Raw genomic sequence first — 21036 nt, 5'->3', positions numbered from 1 at the left:
AATGAATGAATGAATCCCAAGCAGGCTCCAGGCTGTCAGTGCAGAGCCCGATGCAGGCAGGGCTCAGTGTCAGGAACCATGAGATCATGACCTGAGCCAAAATCAAGAGTTGGACGCTCAACCTACTGAGCCACCCTGGCACCCCTCAAGTTGAGTTTTTATTCCCATTTGTCATTCTGATTTATATTTCTGAAGACTTGTATCATTTTAAGTAGGTTTGAACCTTACGTAATGATGCAGATGTTCCCAAGAACTTAAATTCCGTCTGATCTTATACTAATACATGATTCTAGGTATTATTGTAAGCTGTCCATGTTTAGTTAAGTTTATATTGAATAATGTATAAAATCATAAATGTATACTTATAGTTTCTTGTCATTCTTAACTTCCATAATAGTGAGGGTCAATGTTTTCTTCTGTTTCTTCTTGTTCTGGACCTTCTTGTTGATCATCACGTTCTTCACTGTCTTCATCACCTTGAAATCTCCTGAAAACTTGGGTCTTCAGCTGTATTGTTTGACCATCAGTGCTTCTTTGCTCACCATAATAAATAGTGTGTAGAAGAGGGAAGCAGAGGGAAATGTATGAGCTTATTGGCTCTTTTAGTTTATTTTGGTCCATACGAATGTATGTTAAATGGTGGTAATGTAGTGGATCAATAGATGGACACATCACTGTAACATTGATATCTGAAAAATACAAATTAAAAATTAATCTTGCTGCATTACATCTAGAATCCTACATTGGATTTTGTTAAAATATGAGATATAGTTTTATTACTTAAAATACTTATAGGTGGGATTGTGTTTAATTTTTATAGTAATCAAATAATAAAGAAAATGAAATGACAAATGAATTCTATATTATCAAAACCAGTGATGGCTTTAAGAGTATACTTATCTTAATGAGCACAGAATAATGTATAGAATTGTTGTACAACTGAAACTAATATAGCACTGTATATTAACTATACTGTAATTTAAATTTTTAAGAAAATGATGGCTGGGGCGCCTGGGTGGCACAGTCGGTTAAGCGTCCGACTTCAGCCAGGTCACGATCTCGCGGTCCATGAGTTCGAGCCCCGCGTCAGGCTCTGGGCTGATGGCTCGGAGCCTGGAGCCTGTTTCCGATTCTGTGTCTCCCTCTCTCTCTGCACCTCCCCCGTTCATGCTCTGTCTCTCTCTGTCCCAAAAATAAATAAAAAACGTTGAAAAAAAAAATTTAAAAAAAAAAAAAAAAAAAAAGAAAATGATGGCTTCGTTGGCTATTTAATTATTTAACAAACATTTAAGTGATAGTTATTAATAGAAATAATCTCAGAGGCGCCTGGGTGGCTCAGTTGGTTGGGCATCTGACTTCGGCTCAAGTCATGATCTCACAGTTCATGAGTTTGAGCCTCGCGTTGGGCTCTGTGCTGACAGCTCAGAGCCTGGAGCCTGCTTCTGTCTCTGTGTCTCCCTCTGTCTCTGCCCCCGCCCTGCTTGTGCTCTGTCTCTCTGCCTTTCAAAAATAAATAAACGTTAAAAAAATTTTTTTTTAATTAAAAAAAAAAAAAAAAAAAAACAACCTCAAAAAGAAAAAAGTGAAAATCACCTGGAGTCCCACTACTCAGGATACTCCCATTTTTTCATGTACTCTACAGTACTACTTCTCAATGCTTCAAGTGATGAAATTTAATATAAAAGAGTATAAACTTTATAGCACACCTTTCTGAGGCCACCTTCTGCCATTTCCCTAGCTACTTCAAATCAACCATTTTCAGCAATGTGTAAAGCATAGAGTTTTTGAAGATTTGTTCTTTAAAAGGTCAGAATACTATTGTTTGTCTTTAAAAAATAATGAAATTTTACATACTTTCAATTTCGTTATTTTCTAGGTATAGGTGTTGTAAATTCCTTGGAATATAGAATGCTTGTTTCAGTTTGTTGTGTCCAACATTGAGCTCTATAAGGTTGGAAAGATTAAAAATATTATATGGGATGTCTTGTAGTTTGTTGTGTGACATTCGTAGAGCATTAAGTTTTGGAAGTTCACTGAAGTAATTTTCTGGTATGGAAGAAATTGAGTTATTTTCTAAAGACAGGTACATAAGTGAAGAAGGCAGACCAGGAGGCATGGATTCTAATCTGTTATTACATAAGTTGAGCTGCATTAATTTTTTCATTTTAGCAAGTATGTTTTCTTGTAACATGGAATCTTCAAGATGATTATAACAGAGATCAAGCATTGTCAAGTTTACTAGCCCATCCATGGCATTTGTCTGCAATCTGGAGATCTCATTGTAGCCAAGAAGAAGTCTTTCCAAAGACTTGGGAAGAGGAAATGGAAATTCTTCTAAGTTGTTATGCTGTAGATGAAGTTGTAGTAGATTTGACAACTTAGCAAACACACCATAATCAATCTTTTGAGATGTAATCTTGTTGTGGCTGAGATTGATTTCTTTAAGATAAGTTGCATTGATGAATGAATCTGCAGTCACAGCCTCAATTTCGTTGAACTGAAGATAGACTTGCTGTATGTGAGCTGGGACACGCGGGATAGTCTTGAGTTTGCGATTGTCACAGTACATTGATGATGGAAAGTTGGGTGGGCAGAAGCATTCAGTGGCACAGCCTAACATGTACCGATGAAAAGGAACTTGATAGTCCTCATTCTGATGAAATTGAAATTCTGGTTGGTAGACATCATCTGGCTCTTGATCATAATCTTCATCCCATTGATAATTTTCATATTGGCAGTAGACTTTGACTCCAAAAAAGCAGAAAAGGACACATGCTGGACTTAAAAAGCCCATGTTCTTTTTTTTTTTTTTTTTGTCCTATTACAAGGAGAAAGGAAATATATTGTGGGAAAAGTGACTAAAACTTAGAATAATTCTTATATAAATTGACAGTTACATAAAATGCATAATATCTGTATCTGTACTGAAATAAAAGAATATCCAGAATGAACAGGCAATGCTGAAACCAAAATTAATGTTTAGGTACAGTAAGGTGGTATCAAAAAAGTGATGGGGCACCTGGGTGGCTTAGTCCGTCAAGCATCCTACTCTTGATTTTGGCCCAGATCATGCATGATCTCACTATGATGAGATCAAGTCCCACGTAGGGTAGAGTGTGGAGCCTGCTTGGAATTCTCTCTCTATACCTCCCCCGCTCATTCTCTCTCTCTCTCTTTTTCTCTCAAAATGAATACACCTTAAAAAAAAAAAAAAAGGTCACACTTTGCATTGTATCAGACTACATAACCATCTTTTAAGAGAATCCAAGTTTGTCTTGCTTGCTGTAGATTTACAATAATAACATGATCTCTCTCAACCCCACAGCTGGGTACCCCTCCACTAAAAATGCTGGGTGTTCCGTATCCATTTGGTCCCTTCAGTGGTGGTCACTGCCTATGAGAGGAGAGACTCTATGTCTTACTTAATATTAACCAACACTTTCCCACTTCTCTTTTCTGTTTCCTGATGCTCTTTTCTGCCCTTAGAAGAATATGAAACATTCCACTTTATGTAAGAGCTTGAGATATTAAAAATAGCTATCATGTTTCCTCTTAGTGTTTTCTGTCCAAACCTAACCGTGATTTCAAATTTTCCTCCACGAAACCATTTCCAGGACCCAATTATTTTGCCTTTGACTCTACTTGAATAATTGCTTCAAATCCTAAATACAACATTTACAGTCTGCAATGTTTTAGCCTCTAATAGGTTATTCTATACACGTTTCTTTCTTTCCACTAATGTTTTTATGTTAAGTTCTAGATAAACAGTATTGACAACAAGCTGGTCTCCCAGGAGTTGAGGTGTGGTGGAGAATCAGAGATGGGCAGTACAGGGAGTAGGAGGGTATGTGGAGTAAGATTTAAAGGAGGGAGCTCTCAGCTCGAGAAACCCTGTTAACTTCAAGTTGTGGCAAGTGGTGGATGGCGTACTGGACGAGGAACCTGAAGACCGTTATTTCAGGCTGTCACTTGTGATGGTCACGTAACATAGCTGCCTCTTGCCTCATCAATAAAATGAGAATTGTAATTGCTTGTCTGCTTATATCAACTGGTTGTTACAGTCACGTGAGGGATGTGTGTAAAAGTGCTTTGCAAATTAGAAAGTGATCCAGATGGAATAAATTTGTTCTTTAGGTAAAGGTTAAAGCAAAAAAAAACCAAAAAACAGAAACCTATCTCTTTTGTTCTGAGGCTATTTTTCTGTACCATTCTTATTCAGGGTTTCATGAGAATTAATGTCAAAAGGTTACTGTGTGTCATGATATGACTTATCTCTGATTCCCCCAGAACAGTACTAGCCATTTTTCATCATTGGGATAATTGAAAAAGTAGTTTCTTAAATCATGGTCTCTAACAGACCCTATTTGAGAAAGTCTCTCCCAGACTCTAGCATCTAGTTTCTTGTTTATTTTCCTGTCAGAAACTAAAAATGTGTAGAATGTAATCATGTGTTTATGTGGGACTTGAAGGCGTTAGTTAAGTAGAGTTAGGGACCCTTGATCTTTTGTTCCCCTCGGTGGTATTTCCTGCCTTGCACCCACACACCGTGGGCCTTGTCATTTCCAGTGTGCAGCTCCTTTACACCTGACTTGTCTTCATAATTCACTCCACGTGTTGATTCCAACTGCAGCAATTCCACAGTTTCAGTGGCGCCTAAATACATGGATCCCACTGTGCTCTCCCTGCCCTTCGCTCATACCTTCCAGTGTGCTCAGGTCCTCCTTGCAGCCTGGACCCACAGCACTGTTGCCCCCGTCGGCAAACGCCCTAGGCCCTCTGGCCCTTTCTCCTCAACCTCGTCCCGTGAACTCCAACCCTGGTGCCTTCAGTTAGCCATCCACCCACAGCCTGACTCACGCAGCAGAGTCCGTGGAGAGAAAACAGACCACGCCAGCTGGTCTCGCTTTAAGTTCAAGAGCACTTCTAGACAAGCCTCTAAAGCCTCATTCCCCACTGGTTTTGGATGATGACCTTGCTGCTGCTGCCTTTTTGTTTTTTAAAACTAAGAAGACAGGATGAAACAATTGTTTATTCATGTATAGTTTGTTATCCCTACCTACACAGTATGCCAAAATAGCAATGGTTTGATCTTTTTTTTTTTTTTTTTTAATGTTTATTTATTTATTTATTTATTTTGAGAGGGAGAGAGAGAGAGAGCACCTATGCATGGGAGGGCCAAAGAGAGAGGGAATCCCAAGCAGGCTCTGTGCTGTCAGTATGGAGACCAATGCAGGGCTCAAACCCACAAACTCTGAGATCATGACCTGAGCTGAAATCAAGAGATGCTCAACCCACTGAGCCACCCAGGCGCCCCAGTGGTTTGATCTTTTAAAACAATCTGTGATTTTGAAAGTCAGTTTTCTTTTACAAATCTAAATAGACTCCATGCATTGTTGCTTTTTATCCATGGGATTCATGGAAGATGAGGCATTTGAACTGGAGTCTGAAGGAATATTAAGGTTCCCATAGAGGAAAGCAGGGAGAAAGATTTCCAGATAGAAGAGATGAGCAAAATATGTAAACAACACAGAGTAGGGCATCTGGGAAATAGTGGCTAGCTGTTGAAGGAGCAATATAAGACTGTTGCAGCCAGTCTGGACCAGAATTTAGAGGGCCTGAATTCTGAGCTGTGGAATCTGCACTCAGGGAATGAGCACCTAATTTAATTTATTCATGTAGTCAAGCCTGGTTCTCACACTGAGGTGGGAAAGAGTCCTGGGGGGAGTGTGGTCTCATCCCAGAGGGCAGTCACATGGTGCTGGGAAGCTTGGGAGCACCCTGTAGCCTGCCGCCGTTAGTACCTGTGCTAGATGTGTGTGAACACGGTTAGTAATCCACATTACAAATATGAGTAGTTAGTTAGTTAGTTAGTTAGCTTGGTTGAGTTAACTTCAGTTAATGGTTGTCTAGAATTAACGTCTGGGGGTGAGGCATTGTGCTTGGTGGGGGAAACACACGGAAAGAGCAAAGAGTTTATGGGGAGAGACAACACAGCGAACCTATTCTCAGAGGGCAATAAGGCTCACAGCAGAGACCGCACTGGCCATGGGCACAGCAGCTTAACCCTGCTTGGGACAGACAAGGAAGTCTTGGTAGCATCATTTGGTCAAATGTTGGGAGTTTAGCAAGAATGGGTATAGAGCATCCTATACATTTTACTCACTAGTTGATAATATTTTATGTGTTAAATTTGTATATTTTATTGTACTCATTATAGTCGACCATATTAACTTTTTAAAGTCCGTGTCATACTTCACTTCAGTCTCACTGCACTAGGGGTTTTGCTGTTAGGTTGCTGTGTCTCACAAGGTAGAAGCCAGGGGACAGAGATGTGCAGGTGGGGGGCAGGGGTTGGAAGCTGACTATTTCACAGATAAACTTTGAAGTGAGCATTGCTTATCAGAGCTCTGAAGTTCATCCTTGTATTAAGAACATTAGCAAGAAATAAAACGAAACAAAAAACATTAGCAATAATCAATTAGTAACCTTGCATTTGAGAATTAAAGTCATGGCTGTATTCAACAATTATGAGAAATTATTGGGGAGAAAGGAAACCTGGATGATACTTTTGATCCTGCACTTAATTGCATACCTTCGATTTCAAATCAAGACCTTATGATGGGGGTCTTTGAAAAGAAAGGGTTCTTTCGTGTTGCCAGATTTTGGTCTTGGCCACCTGTGAAGACAGGCTTTCCCTAAGGACAGGTTGCCTTCTTGGCAAGGTCCCTGAGGACCTTGGCTGTGTAGCCAAGTGTAGCCTGGTCCCACTTCCTTTTGACCAAGTCCAGTTTTTTGGTCTGAGATCAATCCTGTCTCCGTGCATAGGCCCCATATTTTCTGTTCATCTTAATCTTCAGCTTCATCCCTGGTTAGTTTGCCTGTTAAAATTGCCTCTACTTCTTTTTGTCCAAATTTTCCACTCAACTGATCTCTTCCCAGCCATTTGTAACCATGTTTTTATTACTTCTGCCTTTCATGTGGTACGGTTTATGCCTTGTTCCCTATGGGGCAGCTCATCGCAAACCAGCACATTCACCGTCAGTTCTCCCATTTCCTGACCTACCTTCTGGCAGAATCTATAAGCGCTGAAAGGCTTGTTGAGTGGAGGATTGGATTAGTAAATTGCAGATTTCATCTTGTTAGCGATGCTGGTCCCTGCTAATGCTGATTATTTCTAGGTGTTATTTTGCCACAGTGCTTTCTTTAAATGGACACAGTCAGAGAGAACATGGCTGTTCTCTCCGAGTGGCGTCTCCATCACAGCATGCTATTCCCATTACATAGAGTAGTAGAAAAATAACAGATGTGAACGGGAAACTTTAAAGCAAAGGAAAACATATGTTAACCGGTTTTTTTTTAAATATCCACTGACGTGAATTTTTTGTATTATGGCTACAAATGTTTCTATGTTGTAACATTTCTCTTAATTGGGAAAAAGCACTTGTGTTTTCATAAGAAATTTTTAATTAAAATGAGATCAAACTTTGCTCTGGAAAGTGTAAAGTAATTGGAAAGGCTCACTGCATTTTATCATTTTAAAGACTCAATTACGTCATTGGTATGCCATACAAACTAGGGTCTAAGAAACCAAAGTGTTAGTATATGACTCAGATTTCTTTCCGAAGCAGTTTTAAATTTAACTCTGTAAAAGTGAAGCAGTATACATCTCTGTTAACACCCAAGGCCCAAGGAAGTGAGAGTCTTTTGCTATTAGAAATATGAACATTTCAAAATTTTTTTAGCCAGAATACATTTAAATCTTAATTAACTGAAACACAAAAAACTATTTCCTTTATGCTAGATAGAGCACTCACATCTTCCCTTTCAGGCAGAGACAACTGAAAGCAAAACCATGTTACTGTCAAGGATCTGGTCAACAGAGAAATTTTAAGAAAATGTCTTGGAAATTTGTACACATATCCTTCTTCCCTGTCACCCTGCTCGGGTGTATGGCTCACAGACATTTGCTAGTTTCTGTCATTTAAAGTTGAGAGAGGAGGAGAGAAAATTATTCCATTAACCTGAGAAATCTTTCATTCTGAATAACAAACAAGAAAATCTAAACAAAGATTATTTATTGGGTAAATATTAAGTTAGAAAATTAAAATCACTGTATCACTTCTTTCTCTGAATATTTGTACTAATCAGAGTTTTAATGTAGCTTTTCTCAGATACTGTGCTTTCATGATGGCTGCCGGCTATTTTAATGTTAAACAAATCAAATCTACTTAAAAAAATTTTAACAGTAGGAATACTTTCTTAAAAAATTGAAAATTATTTTATCGTCATACCTGTTGAGTTTGCTTTAGTTTTCAGGGGTTGATGAATTTGCAAATCCTGTAAATTGAATCAGATATTCCTAAATTCTTTAACTGAGTCTCTTAAAAATCCACAGTGACTGTGTGTCCAGACAGGGCTGTCCTTGAATTACTGTAGCAATTTAAGCAAATATAATCTGCTTGGAAAACACTTGGCTTGAATTAAAATTATGTATTTCTTTTCATTATCCAAAACTTTGTGGATTCAAATTGAGATGCTTGTGCTGTGGGTCAGATTTATGTGGCTTACTTCCCCCTCTTTTCCCCTTAATTTTGGTTTGAGGTGTGGCAAGAATTTCCTCTAATATGAAAGGCAAACAGAACTAAATGAAACAGCATGTACTGATTACTGTTTTTATTTTCATTTTCATGCCAAGGAATTCTCCAAATTAAGGTCCCCTGTGACATGGAGCTCAGCTTCTCAGCAGTTTAAGGTGGAACTCAGAGCTGTCTTGAAATGGCGCTTGTCTGAACCGTTGTGTTCACACTGCTGCTTCCCTTTATGAAGACAGAGAACCAAGATTAGAAACATAAACATTCCTCTATAGAGTAATGTCTAGTTATCTTTTTAAATGAAGGAGTTTGTCATTAGTGACAGATTAAAGATAGGACTTTTCTACACAGAGAATTTTATCTTCTTTTCTGTTTGCTATCCCCATTCTCACCTTCCTGCACTGGAATGCCTGCTGATAACCTTTGAAACAAAAATTAATCTGGCGACAGAATTAATACTCAGTGTCTTATACTCAGAAGGTAGAACTCTGATTTGCCTGTTTACAGTAGCACAAAAAATAATTTTACAGTATCGACTGAGATGGAAATAGAAGCTTCTGTTGACCAACTACTGTTGCTTTTATTTTGTAGATGTAGAAAATCTCATTTCAGTGAGTTGTCTGTCCTGAAGAGTAGTGGTAGAGTAGCAGTTAACTGCTTAAATGCTACATTTTTATACTAGTGTTTTCATATTTTCAGCAGAGAGTTAACTTGTATTTCTTGGCAGTGAACTTGGAGCTCATTGTTTGGAAGGCTCTTTAAAGTTTGTACAAAGTAATAAGGTAAAATGAATCCTGGAATTTGTTTTTGTGTCCTCAAGTAGTGTTTACCATTAGATTTTTACAAAGAAATCAGCAGATTTATTTTCTTGTACTTCAGGTTTTTTTAAAGCATGCTGTGTTTCAAGTGATGCTTGGCAGTATTGTAAAAATCTCATCTATTATTTGAGACACTGGTATGTAAGACATGGCAGACCGTATCTGGGCCAAGATTTCATCTTGTTATTGATCTTGTCCATATGTTTCCTATTAGTCTTTGTTCTTAAGGCTTCCACACTAAGGAAGAGAGAGCAAATCTGTGTAATTTTTCCAAAAGTCATTTTATGTACCCTCACAGTTCTTTTGGAAGATAAACTTTAAATTGAAAATTTAATTGTTCTATAATTCTTCGTTTAACACACTGTGATTTGAATTTCTGAGTAATTGTGTTGTTCATGTTCCTAACAAATGTGAAAAGAATGTGTGTCAGTCAGTAGCTAGAGCACAGAAAATCACACGTATCTAGGAGATTTGAAAGAGGTGGACGGTGTCCAGGAGGCATGGGTTGGGGGCAGGGGGATCCGGGGAGTGCTGGCTCAGTCAGGCCTTAGAGGACAAAGCAGAAGCTGTAAGTGATGGTCATAGTTCACGGTTTCAGGCTGGTGGTTATAATTGCGGCCGTTTGGAGAGAGAAGTCCACTGAATCGATGAAAAGTCTAAGTTATAATCTATGATTTTAATTTAATTGAGTAGATACAGTATCTTCATAGCTGAATAGTGCTGGCAGAGAAAGGTCAGACTGACACCTGCTGAATTGTGGTAATTAAGGACTGTTTTCATTACATTCATTCAGCTAATACTTATTTTTTTTAAAAAAAAAAATTTTTTTTTTTCAACGTTTTTTATTTTTATTTTTTTGGGACAGAGAGAGACAGAGCATGAACGGGGGAGGGGCAGAGAGAGAGGGAGACACAGAATCGGAAACAGGCTCCAGGCTCCGAGCCATCAGCCCAGAGCCTGACGCGGGGCTCGAACTCACGGACCGGACCGCGAGATCGTGACCTGGCTGAAGTCGGACGCCTAACCGACTGCGCCACCCAGGCGCCCCTCAGCTAATACTTATTGAGCACATGCTTTGTTCAAGGCAGTTTTAAGTGTTAGGTACTCAGCAGCAAGTCCCTGTTGTCAGGAAAAGGAAGATAGAAAATAGATGAAGTGGTACCAAGTGCAGTGGAGGAGAATAAAGCAAGATGGGGGATTAAACAGGAATGACACGGGCACAGGCCAGCAGTTCTGACGCTCCCGTGCACACCCGTGTGGCTGGTGGGGGAGCCAGATGTCCTGCTGCTGGACGGAAGTTACAGACAAGCAAGGGGAGGCAGTGGGAACGACACACGCAGCGAGGGGCCAGAGCGGAGACCTCAGCATGAGCTCACGTTCGGGCTGCTCACACACAGCTGGCGCCAGGCAGACATGTTTCTAGACGTGTGTGCGCGCGCGGGCCGGGGCGCAACACCTGTCTCCTGGCTCTGTCGGCTGGGAGCGCGGAGAAGCAGTGACTGTCCAACAGCAGCAGACAGCCAGATCTTGGCCTGAAACACCATTCTCCAGTAAAAGAAACCGGGCTCCTTGAAGAAATGACTGATTGCAGGACTGGGACACGGAGCATTCACGACGAGCTGGGAGCACCTATAGCACCAGGAAGCAAGAGGTATAGGAAATCTCTGTACCTTCTCAGTTTTGGTGTGAACTTAAAATTGCTCCAAAAAGTAAAAGTCTGTTAATAAAAGTTTTAAGAAAGGCAGCTACTATTTTAGATAGTTTTGCAAAGACCTGAATATAGTGAAGGAGCAGGCCAAGTTGGTATCAGAATGGAGAAGACAGTATGGCAGGGGATGAGTGATCTGGGCAGGGAGGGTATCCTCAGAGAGGCAGCCAGGACCAGCATCTAGGTCTGACACGCTTGGAAGCCTCAGCCTCACAGCATCCCACATCAGATCAGTTTGGGAGGCACATATGACCCTTCGCCGATGAACTGCCTCCATCAGAGCGACCATTCAGGGAGCCCTTCAGTAGTCTGAACACTAGACGTCACACGTGCCCGGCAGACAGAGTCCATCTTTGTGCATCTGCCCACGCTTACTGGCTTCCATTCTTTTCCCATAAATGGTGGCCCGATCCCAACTGCACCCACTGTCTGATGGAAGCCAGAAGTCTGGGAGTTCTCTAAATAGTGCATCCCAGAGTGTGGCGCAAGAGCCATCCGTGTCTGAATTTGCAGGGGCTGCTGATTTAAAGTTCAGGTGGCAGCATCTCTGTGCCTTGTACCTGCAGAGTCAGAAGCTCTAGACGCAGCCCCAGGAACTTACACTGTTAGCATGTGTTGCAGGTGCCATGAAAACTTGAGAACCACCAGCCTCACTGTCAGATTGGGTCTGCTACTTGAGCCCTTTGTGGTCTAGCACAGGAGTATCTTTTTGTTGTGTCTGTGTCTCTTGGTCTTCCTGCCGCCATCTTTTTTCCAGTGACCAGCAACTCTCCCTGAGATGTTGCAGTAGTGTCTTGACTTGTCTCCCTGTGTTCACACATCTCCCTCTCTAACCCATCTTTCAATTTATTCTATATAAAAGTAAATCTAACTGTACAGTGCTTCTGCTTAGAATCCTCCAGTGTTGCCTCATATTTTAAAATAAATTCCAAAGATAGGGGCACCTGGCTGGCTCAGTTAGTAGAACATGTGAACATGTTTGGTATAAAACCGAGGAGGGGGGTAGGAGAATTTAAAATATATATATATAAATAAGTAAAAATACATTCCAAACATGACCTTCTCATTTAAAGAATTCTGACACCTACCTCTTGCCCATTCTTGGACCGGGTGACTTGTCTTTCTGGCCTCCAGCTGCCTGCTCCTTCCTCTTCCTTCAGACACCAGCTGGGTACCCTAACAATTCAACTCATTTCTGACACTGTCTCTACAGAGTTGGCATCACATCCCACAGGTTAAGGGCTCGCTCCCCCAAGACTGTCCCCACCTTGGATGCCAGGCACAGCACAGCTAGTAGGTTTGCAGCTTACCCACCACCTCTGTGCCGCTGGGCTGCAGGTTCCCACAGCCCCTCTTCAGGTTTTATAATTTGCTGTAATGGCTCACAGAACTCAAATGCTTATATTTATTGAATTATTATTTAATAAAGCATATGGTAAAGGCTGCAGGCATAAAGCCAGATGAAGGGATACGTAATGTGAGGTCTGGGGAGGCCCTAAGTCTAGGAGCTTCTGTCCCCTTGGAATTGAGGTGTACTCTGCTCTCGGTTCTTGGACATGCCCACCAGCCAAAGATCCCTCTGAACCCTGTACTTGAAGGGTTTTTGTGGAGGCTTCTGCATGTAGGTGTGATGGATGGTTAACCCAATCTTGAGCCCCTCTTCTTCCTCAGAGGATGGGGGATGGGGCTGAAAGTTCCAAGCTTCTAATCATGGCAGGTCTTTCTTATGACCATCAGCCATCAAGGAACCTACCCAGAGTCACCTCCTTAGAACAAAAGATACCATTACCACCCAGGAAATTCCAAGGACTTAGGAGCTGTATGTCAGGAACTGGGGGCCGACACCAAATACATATTTCTATGTTACAAGGTATACCACGAAAACTCCCTGCAGCTTCTATTCCCAACCCCCTGCTTCCCGTCCCAGTAGCCACTGCTAAGGACCGATACATTGTAGGATTCCAGGGACACTGTCACGGCCCTTGAGACCTTCAGTAGAATAGTGTGGTTATTTTCTTGTGAATATTTCTAGACTTATTTTATGCACCTAGAAGCAAATATATATTATATATATATATATATATTATATATATATATATATATTTAAAAATTATTATTTTTAGAAAGAATTCTTGCATGAAATTTTTGATTTTTTTAAATTTTTTTTAATGTTTTTATTTATTTTTGAGACAGAGAGAGACAGAGCATGAGCAGGGGAGGGGCAGAGAGAGAGGGAGACACAGAATCTGAAGCAGGTTCCAGGCTCCGAGCTGTCAGCACAGAGCCCGATGTGGGGCTCGAACTCATGGACTGTGAGATCATGACCTGAGCCGAAGTCAGACGCTCAACCCACTGAGCCACCCAGGCACCCCCAAATTTTTGATGTTTTTAATCTTTTCCTAATACAAGCACTGATGCAATTAACAACTTTTTATACATCATTGCATGTGTGTGCAGCTACACTTGAGGGATAAATCTGCGGACGGGGGCACGCTCTCCACGGAGAGCATCAAGGGCACGTGTCGAATCCCCCTTGCTGTGCTTGCTTGATCAGGGTGATCTGGTGGGTGAAAGTGGTGCCGTGCTTGGAGCATCCACTTTTCTTACTGTGAGTCTGTTGGAATATCTCTGACATTTTACATCTGTGTCTGCGGCTTTTTCTGGAGCAGTCCGTGTCTTTTTTACTTTTTTTTCTATTGTGTTGTAGGTCGTTTTCTGATTAAGTTTTGGGATTTCTTTATAAGGGAAGTTAGGCCTATGTGCTGTGACTTAAAACTGTTATTTTCCAGTTTGTCATTTGTCCTTTGACTCTGCTCGTGACCGTTTTGCCACAAAGACTTGACGTTGTTGAGTTTCTTCGTTTCTACTTAAGGCTCTATGGCTTTTTGTGTCAGAGTCAGAACCACCTTCCCCACTTCCCCATTATCAGAAAAATTCTCCCACGGTTTCTTCTAGGACCGCTATGGTTTCTTTCATTGTTTTTCGTTTTTGCACTTAAACCTCTGATTTGTTAGAATTTATAGTTCCTGTACGGTGTCATCCACCTGAATGTTTTGCAGACGTTCTCCCCATGTCCCAGTGGTGTCCCTTGAACAACCGCTTTCCCCTGTTCAATGTGAAAGGCCGCTGTTCCCACAGCAGAATGAGTTTTTCCTGGATATTCCACCCTTTCCTCTTGAACTGTCTGCCAGCTATATGGTTATTTTATAAAACCATCCTTAATGTGGCCCCTGGTGTTGATTTATCTGATACCTTACATTCTACTGTAATCAGTACTTCTTAATTGATTTTTTAAATTAAAGATGTTACTTTGAGATAATTGCAGACACTTACACATCGTAAGAAATAACACAGAGAGATCTTATGTGTGCTATAGCCTATTTCCCCTAATGATAACATAGTTATCAAAACTTGCAAAACTGTATAGTATGTTAGTTACCACAACCAGGATATTGAGGATGCGGCCATCAAATAAAGGATGTTACCCTTTTATAGCCACAGAAATGTCTTGTTTGTCTCCCTCCCTTCCCTAGCTCCTGACAGGTAATCTATTCTGTTGTTCCAATTTTGTTATTTTAAGAATATTATATAGGGGTGCCTGGGTGGCTCAGTCGGTTAAGCGTCCGACTTCAGCTCAGGTCACGATTTCGCGGTCCGTGAGTTTGAGCCCCACCTGGAGCCTGCTTCCGATTCTGTGTCTCCCTCTCTCTCTGGCCCTCCCCCGTTCATGCTCTGTCTCTGTCTCAAAAATAAACGTTGAAAAAAAATTTTTTAAATAAAAAAAGAATATTATATAAATGGAATAATATAATACATAACCTTTTGGAATTGACAGTTTACTCAGCATCAGTCTGAAGATTCATACAGGTTGTCGATCAGGTTGTATATCAATTTATTCTGTTTCGTTACTAGTGTTCCTTAAAAAGGATGTATTTATGAGTGGTTTAACTGTTCATCTGCTGAAGACTGTGGGTTGCTCTGGTCTGGGGCTATTACTAATAAACATACTGTAAACACTCCTATACAGATATTTATGTGAACATCCGTCTCCATGTCTCTGGGGTAGATGCTGAGGACTGTAACTGCTAGGTCACATGGTAAGCCCATGCTTAGTTTTAAAACATCTTATCAACTGTTTGCCGTTTTAAATTCCCACTGGCCAAGTATGAGAGATCCACTGTCTATACATCCTCAGCATTTGGTGTTACCTTGAAATCAGATGGAACGAGTCTTCCCTTTCTTCCAGAATTATTGTGCCTATTCTGGTTCCTTTGCCTTTCCACATAAGTTTTGGAATAACATCATCTCTATCTACAAAAAATCTTGGTGGAATTTTGGTAGGAATTACAATAAAAATGTATAGCAAATTTTGCCTGTTTCTTTTTTAAATTTTTTTTTTTCAACATTTTTTTATTTATTTTTGGGACAGAGAGAGACAGAGCATGAACGGGGGAGGGGCAGAGAGAGAGGGAGACACAGAATCGGAAACAGGCTCCAGGCTCCGAGCCATCAGCCCAGAGCCTGACGCGGGGCTCGAACTCACGGACCGCGAGATCGTGACCTGGCTGAAGTCGGACGCTTAACCGACTGCGCCACCCAGGCGCCCCTTGCCTGTTTCTTTAAAGGTTTATTTTATTTATTTATTTTTTTAAAGCTTATTTATTTTGAGAGAGAGAGAGAGAAAGCATGAATGGGGGAGGGCCAGAGAGAGAGAAGAAAGCAAGAATCCCAAGCAGGCTCCACACCACCAGCACGGAGCCTGATGCGGGGCTTGAATCCACAAACCGTGAGATTATGACCTGAGCCTAAATCGGATGCATAACTGACTGAGCCACCCAGGCGCCCCTAAAGGTTTTATTTTTAATTAATCTCAGAGCCCAATATGGGGCTTGAATTTACAACCCTGAGATCAAGAGTCACATGCTCTACTGACTGAGCCAGCCAGGCGCCCCTTGCCTGTTTTAATTAGGTTGTTTGTCTTATTATGAGTGAAGGGTTCTTTACATATTCTGAATACAAATCCTTTTATCAGATATATGGCTTACAATCTTTTTTCTTCCAGTCCATGGCACAAGTTTTTCATTTTCTTAATAGCGTCTTTTGGTACACATACATTAATTTTGTAAAGCCCAAATTATTTTTTTTTCTTTTATAGTTTTTTCATGCCTTTTGGTGTCAAGTCTAAGAATTAATTGCCTGACTAACTGGTTAAAGATTTCTTCCTATCTTCTTACAGAAGTTTGTAGTTTTATCTCTTAAATTTGGGGCTATGATCTGAGTTAGGTGTTTGTTGTTTTTTTTTAATGTTTACTTATTTTGAGAGAGAGAAACAGAGCGTGAGCAAGGGAGGGGCAGAGAGAGGGGGAGACGCAGAATCCGAAGCAGGCTCCAGGCTCTGAGCTGTCAGTACAGAGCCCGATGCGGGGCTCGAACTCACAAGCTGTGAGATCGTGACCTGAGCCAAAGTGGGACGCTCAACTGACTGAGCCACACAGGTGCCCTTTATTTTGAGTTAGTTTTTTTTTTTTTTTTTCAACGTTTTTTTTTAATTTATTTTTGGGACAGAGAGAGACAGAGCATGAACGGGGGAGGGGCAGAGAGAGAGGGAGACACAGAATCGGAAACAGGCTCCAGGCTCCGAGCCATCAGCCCAGAGCCTGACGCGGGGCTCGAACTCACGGACCGCGAGATCGTGACCTGGCTGAAGTCGGACGCTTAACCGACTGCGCCACCCAGGCGCCCCTTGAGTTAGTTTTTGAATGCATTGTGAGGTTAGGGTCTAATTAGTTCACTTTTTTTTTTTTTGCATGTGAATTTGCACGTGAATATTCCAACTCTTCCAGGACAATATGTTGAAAAGATGATTATTTCCCCATTGAATTACCTTGATATCTTCACCAAAAATCAGTTAACCATGAATGTACAGGTTTGTTTCTAGATTCTCAGTTCTGTTCTATTGTAGCCTTACTGGTTACAACAGCTTTAAATTACATTTTGCCATTAGGTAGTATACATCCTCCAACTTTGTTCTTTTTCTAAATTGTTTTCATTGTTGCAAGCTTTTTTGTGTTTCTCTGTGATTTGGGGAACTGGTGTGTGTGCGTGCGTGTGCTGTCATAAGGTAACATGATGGTTGAGTGCTTGGTATTTGAACATTGCATTTAAATGCTTAGTTTATTATTGCCATATGGTATGGGCTCAGTAAATGCTAGCTACTGTTCTCTTCTTGTAAGATTTAAAAAAATTTTTTTAAATGTTTATTTATTTTTGAGAGAGAGAGAGAGAGAGGCAGAGTGCGAGCAGGGGAGGGGCAGAGAGGGAGACACAGAATCCAAAGCAGGGTCCAGGCTCTGAGCTGTCAGCACAGAGCCCGATATGGGCCTCGAACCCACAAACCTTTGAAATCATGACCTGAGCTGAAGTTGGATGCTTAACTGACCCAGGCGCCCCTTGCTTGCAAGATTGTATAGTCTTGTGAGGACACTTAGATATTCTATAAGTATATAAGTATATAAAGTATATAAAGTATATAAAGCATAATTCTGCTTGTCCATTTTTCAGATATTCCATTCCTTTGTTTTCCTAATTCCTATTAGGAAATTAGGAATTTCCTATTTTTTATTAGACCATGTGTGACTGCTTCTAGGTAGATGCCCTTGTTCACCTTTTTTTAAAAGATTTATTTTGAAGTGATCTGTACCCAATGTGGGCTTCAACTTATAACCCCCAAGACCAAGAGTCACATGCTCTAACAACTGAGCCAGCCGGGTGCCCCCATCATGTGTTTAACTTTTTAAAATATGAAAGTAGTGTTTAAGATTATTTTTTTTTTAATGTCTATTGTCTGTATTTTCAGGCTTGCACAGTATATTAGAATAAGACTGCCCTCCCATGGTGAAAATTCGGTAATTGTCTAATAAATTTAAGGGGCTCTTTTTTTTTTTAATTTTTTTTAATGTTTATTTATTTTTGAGAGAGACAGAGATAGAATGCGAGTGGGTTAGAGGCAGAGAGAGGTGGGGACACAATTGGAAGCAGGCTCCAGGCTCTGAGCTGTCAGCACAGAGCCCGATGTGGGACTCGAACTCACGAGCTGTGAGATCATGACCTAAGCTGAAGTCAGACACTCAACCAACTGAGCCACCCAGGTGCCCCAATGGGCTCGTTTTGGGGGGGAAAATTTAGAAATATGTATCTTTTTTAAGGTATGTGAATTAGAGATAGGCTATTCTGTGGTCTCAAAATGGGCAGAGACAGGGGCGCCTGGGTGGCGCAGTCGGTTAAGCGTCCGACTTCAGCCAGGTCACGATCTCGCGGTCCGTGAGTTCGAGCCCCGCGTCAGGCTCTGGGCTGATGGCTCGGAGCCTGGAGCCTGTTTCCGATTCTGTGTCTCCCTCTCTCTCTGCCCCTCCCCCGTTCATGCTCTGTCTCTCTCTGTCCCAAAAATAAATAAAAAATGTTGAAAAAAAAAAAAAAAAAATGGGCAGAGACAGTAGACTCCCCATAGCTGTAGGGTCACAGTGACTAACCAGCCCCAGAGGCTAGTCCGCACAGCTTGTCGTAAGTCACGGGTCTTAAGTCTCCTGTTCTCTCTGGGGAAACAGTTTGCTCATCTGAGGAACTTGAGTGAGGCTGTTTCTAGTTGCAAAGTTCTCTTGGTCCCTTTGCTCCAGATGCCACTCCATCTTTGTCCTTCTGTTTCTTGGGGGATACCGTTTTATAGCCAACCCTTTCCTTCAATCCCATCTTAGAATTCTTAAGAGTCACCTTTGAGACTTAGTCCAACATCCTCTGTGTTTTCTGTGGAATTATATAGTATTGCTACAAGTACCCTTTAGGTGAGAGGAACACTTTGGTTTCTTCAAGGTATTGAAATGATTAGGCATATGGATGAGAGGGGGATTTACAGACCCAGGAAGCAGAACTGCCCTTATGTTTCTCAGGTTAGCAGTTATTCAGCAAATTTATAAAAAGAAACTTTTAAGGAGTGAGCTGTGCTGCTGGTGGCCAAGTTCTGATTGGAGGAAGGAGTTAATGAATGGATGTTTGCTGGGGTGGGGAGGGAGGAGGGGGAGGTGGAAGTGTGGCCTGGGAAGGGCTTGGACGAGCCTCTGGGGTGATGAACATAGTTTGCATCCTGATCTGCTTCCAACAAAAGGTGCTAAGACAGCTGGATATCCACATCATACCACATGCAGAAATGAACTCAAAATGGAACACAGACCGAAGTGTAAGAGCTAAAACTGCTGAATATTAGGAGAAACCATGGGTGTCAGTTTTTATGACCTTGGATTACACAGCGGTTTCTCAGCTGTGACACTAAAAGCACAAAAAACAAAATAAATTTAATTAAAATCAAAATTTAATATTTTTTAATGTTTATTTTTGAAGGAGTAGAAGTGAGGGAAGGGCAGAGAGAAGGAGACAAAGGATCTGAAGCGGGCTCTGCACTAACAGCAGAGAACCTGATATGGGGCTTGAACTCATGAACCGTGAGATCATGACCCTAGCTGAAGTCAGACACTTAACCGACTGAACCACCCAGCTACCCCTTGAGATTTTTTTTCTATCTTGAAGTCCTTAATAAACCCAGTAAGTTGTCATGATTCATCTGTTTCCAAACTTTAATGGATTTCAAGTGAGTAATATTTTATATTCACCATAAAATGGGTTTGTGGCAAAAAACTTTGGTTGTTTATAATTGTTATTAGTGATTTGTTTATTTGTAAACTTATAACCAAAAATGGTTAACAGCTGTGGGATGAAGAACAAACATTAACAACAGGAAAGTTATTGCAGTGATTTCAGGAATCATTTCCAGCAGTTTGAAATTTTTTGTTCTTTTTTAGAAAAAGGTTAACTTAGGGGCGCCTGGGTGGCTCAGTCGGTTGGGCGGCCGACTTCGGCTCAGGTCATGATCTCACGGTTCGTGGGTTCGAGCTCCACGTCGGGCTGTGTGCTGACAGCTCAGAGCCTGGAGCCTGCTTCGGATTCTGTGTCTCCCTCTCTCTCTGACCCTCCCCCGTTCGTGCTCTCTCTCTGTCTCAAAAATAAATAAATGTTAAAAAAAGAAAAAAAAGAAAAAGGTTAATTTAGCTACTTTAAATTTTGCTACTGAGATAATAGACTGATTTGTTTGTTTAGGTAATTTCTTTTTGTTTTTTTTTGTTTTTAATTTTTTAATGTTTATTCATTTTTGAGAAAGTGTGTGCATGTGCATATGTGCACATGAGCAGGGGAGGGGCAGAGAGAGAGGGAGACACAATCCGAAGCAGGCTCCAGGCTCTGAGCTGCCAGCACAGAGCCCGATGCAGGGTTCATACTCATGGACCGTGAGATCAAGACCTGAGCTGAAGTCGGACACTCAACCCACTGAGCCACCGAGGTGCTGTTTAGGTAATTCTAACCTTATGAATTTGATTATTAATTTCAAGACCTGGATTTTTACAGTTTCAGTAAACTTTGACTTTTCTTATGTTCTTGTAAGTGACATGATATCACAGTTTTATTTTTATGATACATTGTAGTAAAATGGGTTATTGAAATCATTGGAACTTTAGAATATTTTAATTTTAATATGATTATCAATGTAATACAATCTCTTTTTTTTTTTTTTTTTTTTAATTTTTTTTTTTTTCAACGTTTTTTATTTATTTTTGGGACAGAGAGAGACATAGCATGAACGGGGGAGGGGCAGAGAGAGAGGGAGACACAGAACCGGAAACAGGCTCCAGGCTCCGAGCCATCAGCCCAGAGCCTGACGCGGGGCTCGAACTCACAGACCGCGAGATCGTGACCTGGCTGAAGTCGGACGCTTAACCGACTGCGCCACCCAGGCGCCCCAATACAATCTCTTTAAGGACATCACAGTCTTTAATTTTTCTCATCAGTCAGTAATTGTCCAGTATAACAGTTACTC

At 41.1% G+C, this 21036-nt stretch overlaps 2 protein-coding genes across 7 annotated transcripts in view; one reads left to right on the top strand and one right to left on the bottom strand.

Moving 5' to 3' along the window:
- Nucleotides 1-21036, top strand: part of CENPP (centromere protein P) — a 232621-nt gene that overhangs the window by 93608 nt on the left and 117977 nt on the right. The gene's annotated exons all lie outside the window — the stretch shown is intronic.
- Nucleotides 14-8576, bottom strand: OMD (osteomodulin). The gene is made up of 3 exons (XM_058695978.1): nt 8292-8576; nt 1855-2818; nt 14-689 (listed from the first exon to the last, which is right to left on the bottom strand). Exons 2-3 carry the CDS (start codon nt 2792-2794, stop codon nt 382-384), a joined length of 1248 nt encoding a protein of 415 aa, XP_058551961.1. The 5' UTR covers nt 2795-2818; nt 8292-8576; the 3' UTR covers nt 14-381.

Source organism: Neofelis nebulosa, chromosome 12, assembly GCF_028018385.1.
Source record: "Neofelis nebulosa isolate mNeoNeb1 chromosome 12, mNeoNeb1.pri, whole genome shotgun sequence".
Classification (NCBI taxonomy): Eukaryota; Metazoa; Chordata; class Mammalia; order Carnivora; family Felidae; genus Neofelis; species Neofelis nebulosa.
The sequence above is the reverse complement of the archived record's forward strand: the minus strand, read 5'-3'. Positions and strand labels throughout refer to the sequence as shown.

Excerpts from the sequence above, each read along its gene's own strand:
- OMD (XM_058695978.1), bottom strand. The coding sequence starts at position 2,794 with ATGGGCTTTTTAAGTCCAGCATGTGTCCTTTTCTGCTTTTTTGGAGTC. Across the intron at positions 690-1,854 it reads AGAAAATAACGAAATTGAAA|ATATCAATGTTACAGTGATG; the intron begins GTATGTAAAATT and ends TGTATTTTTCAG.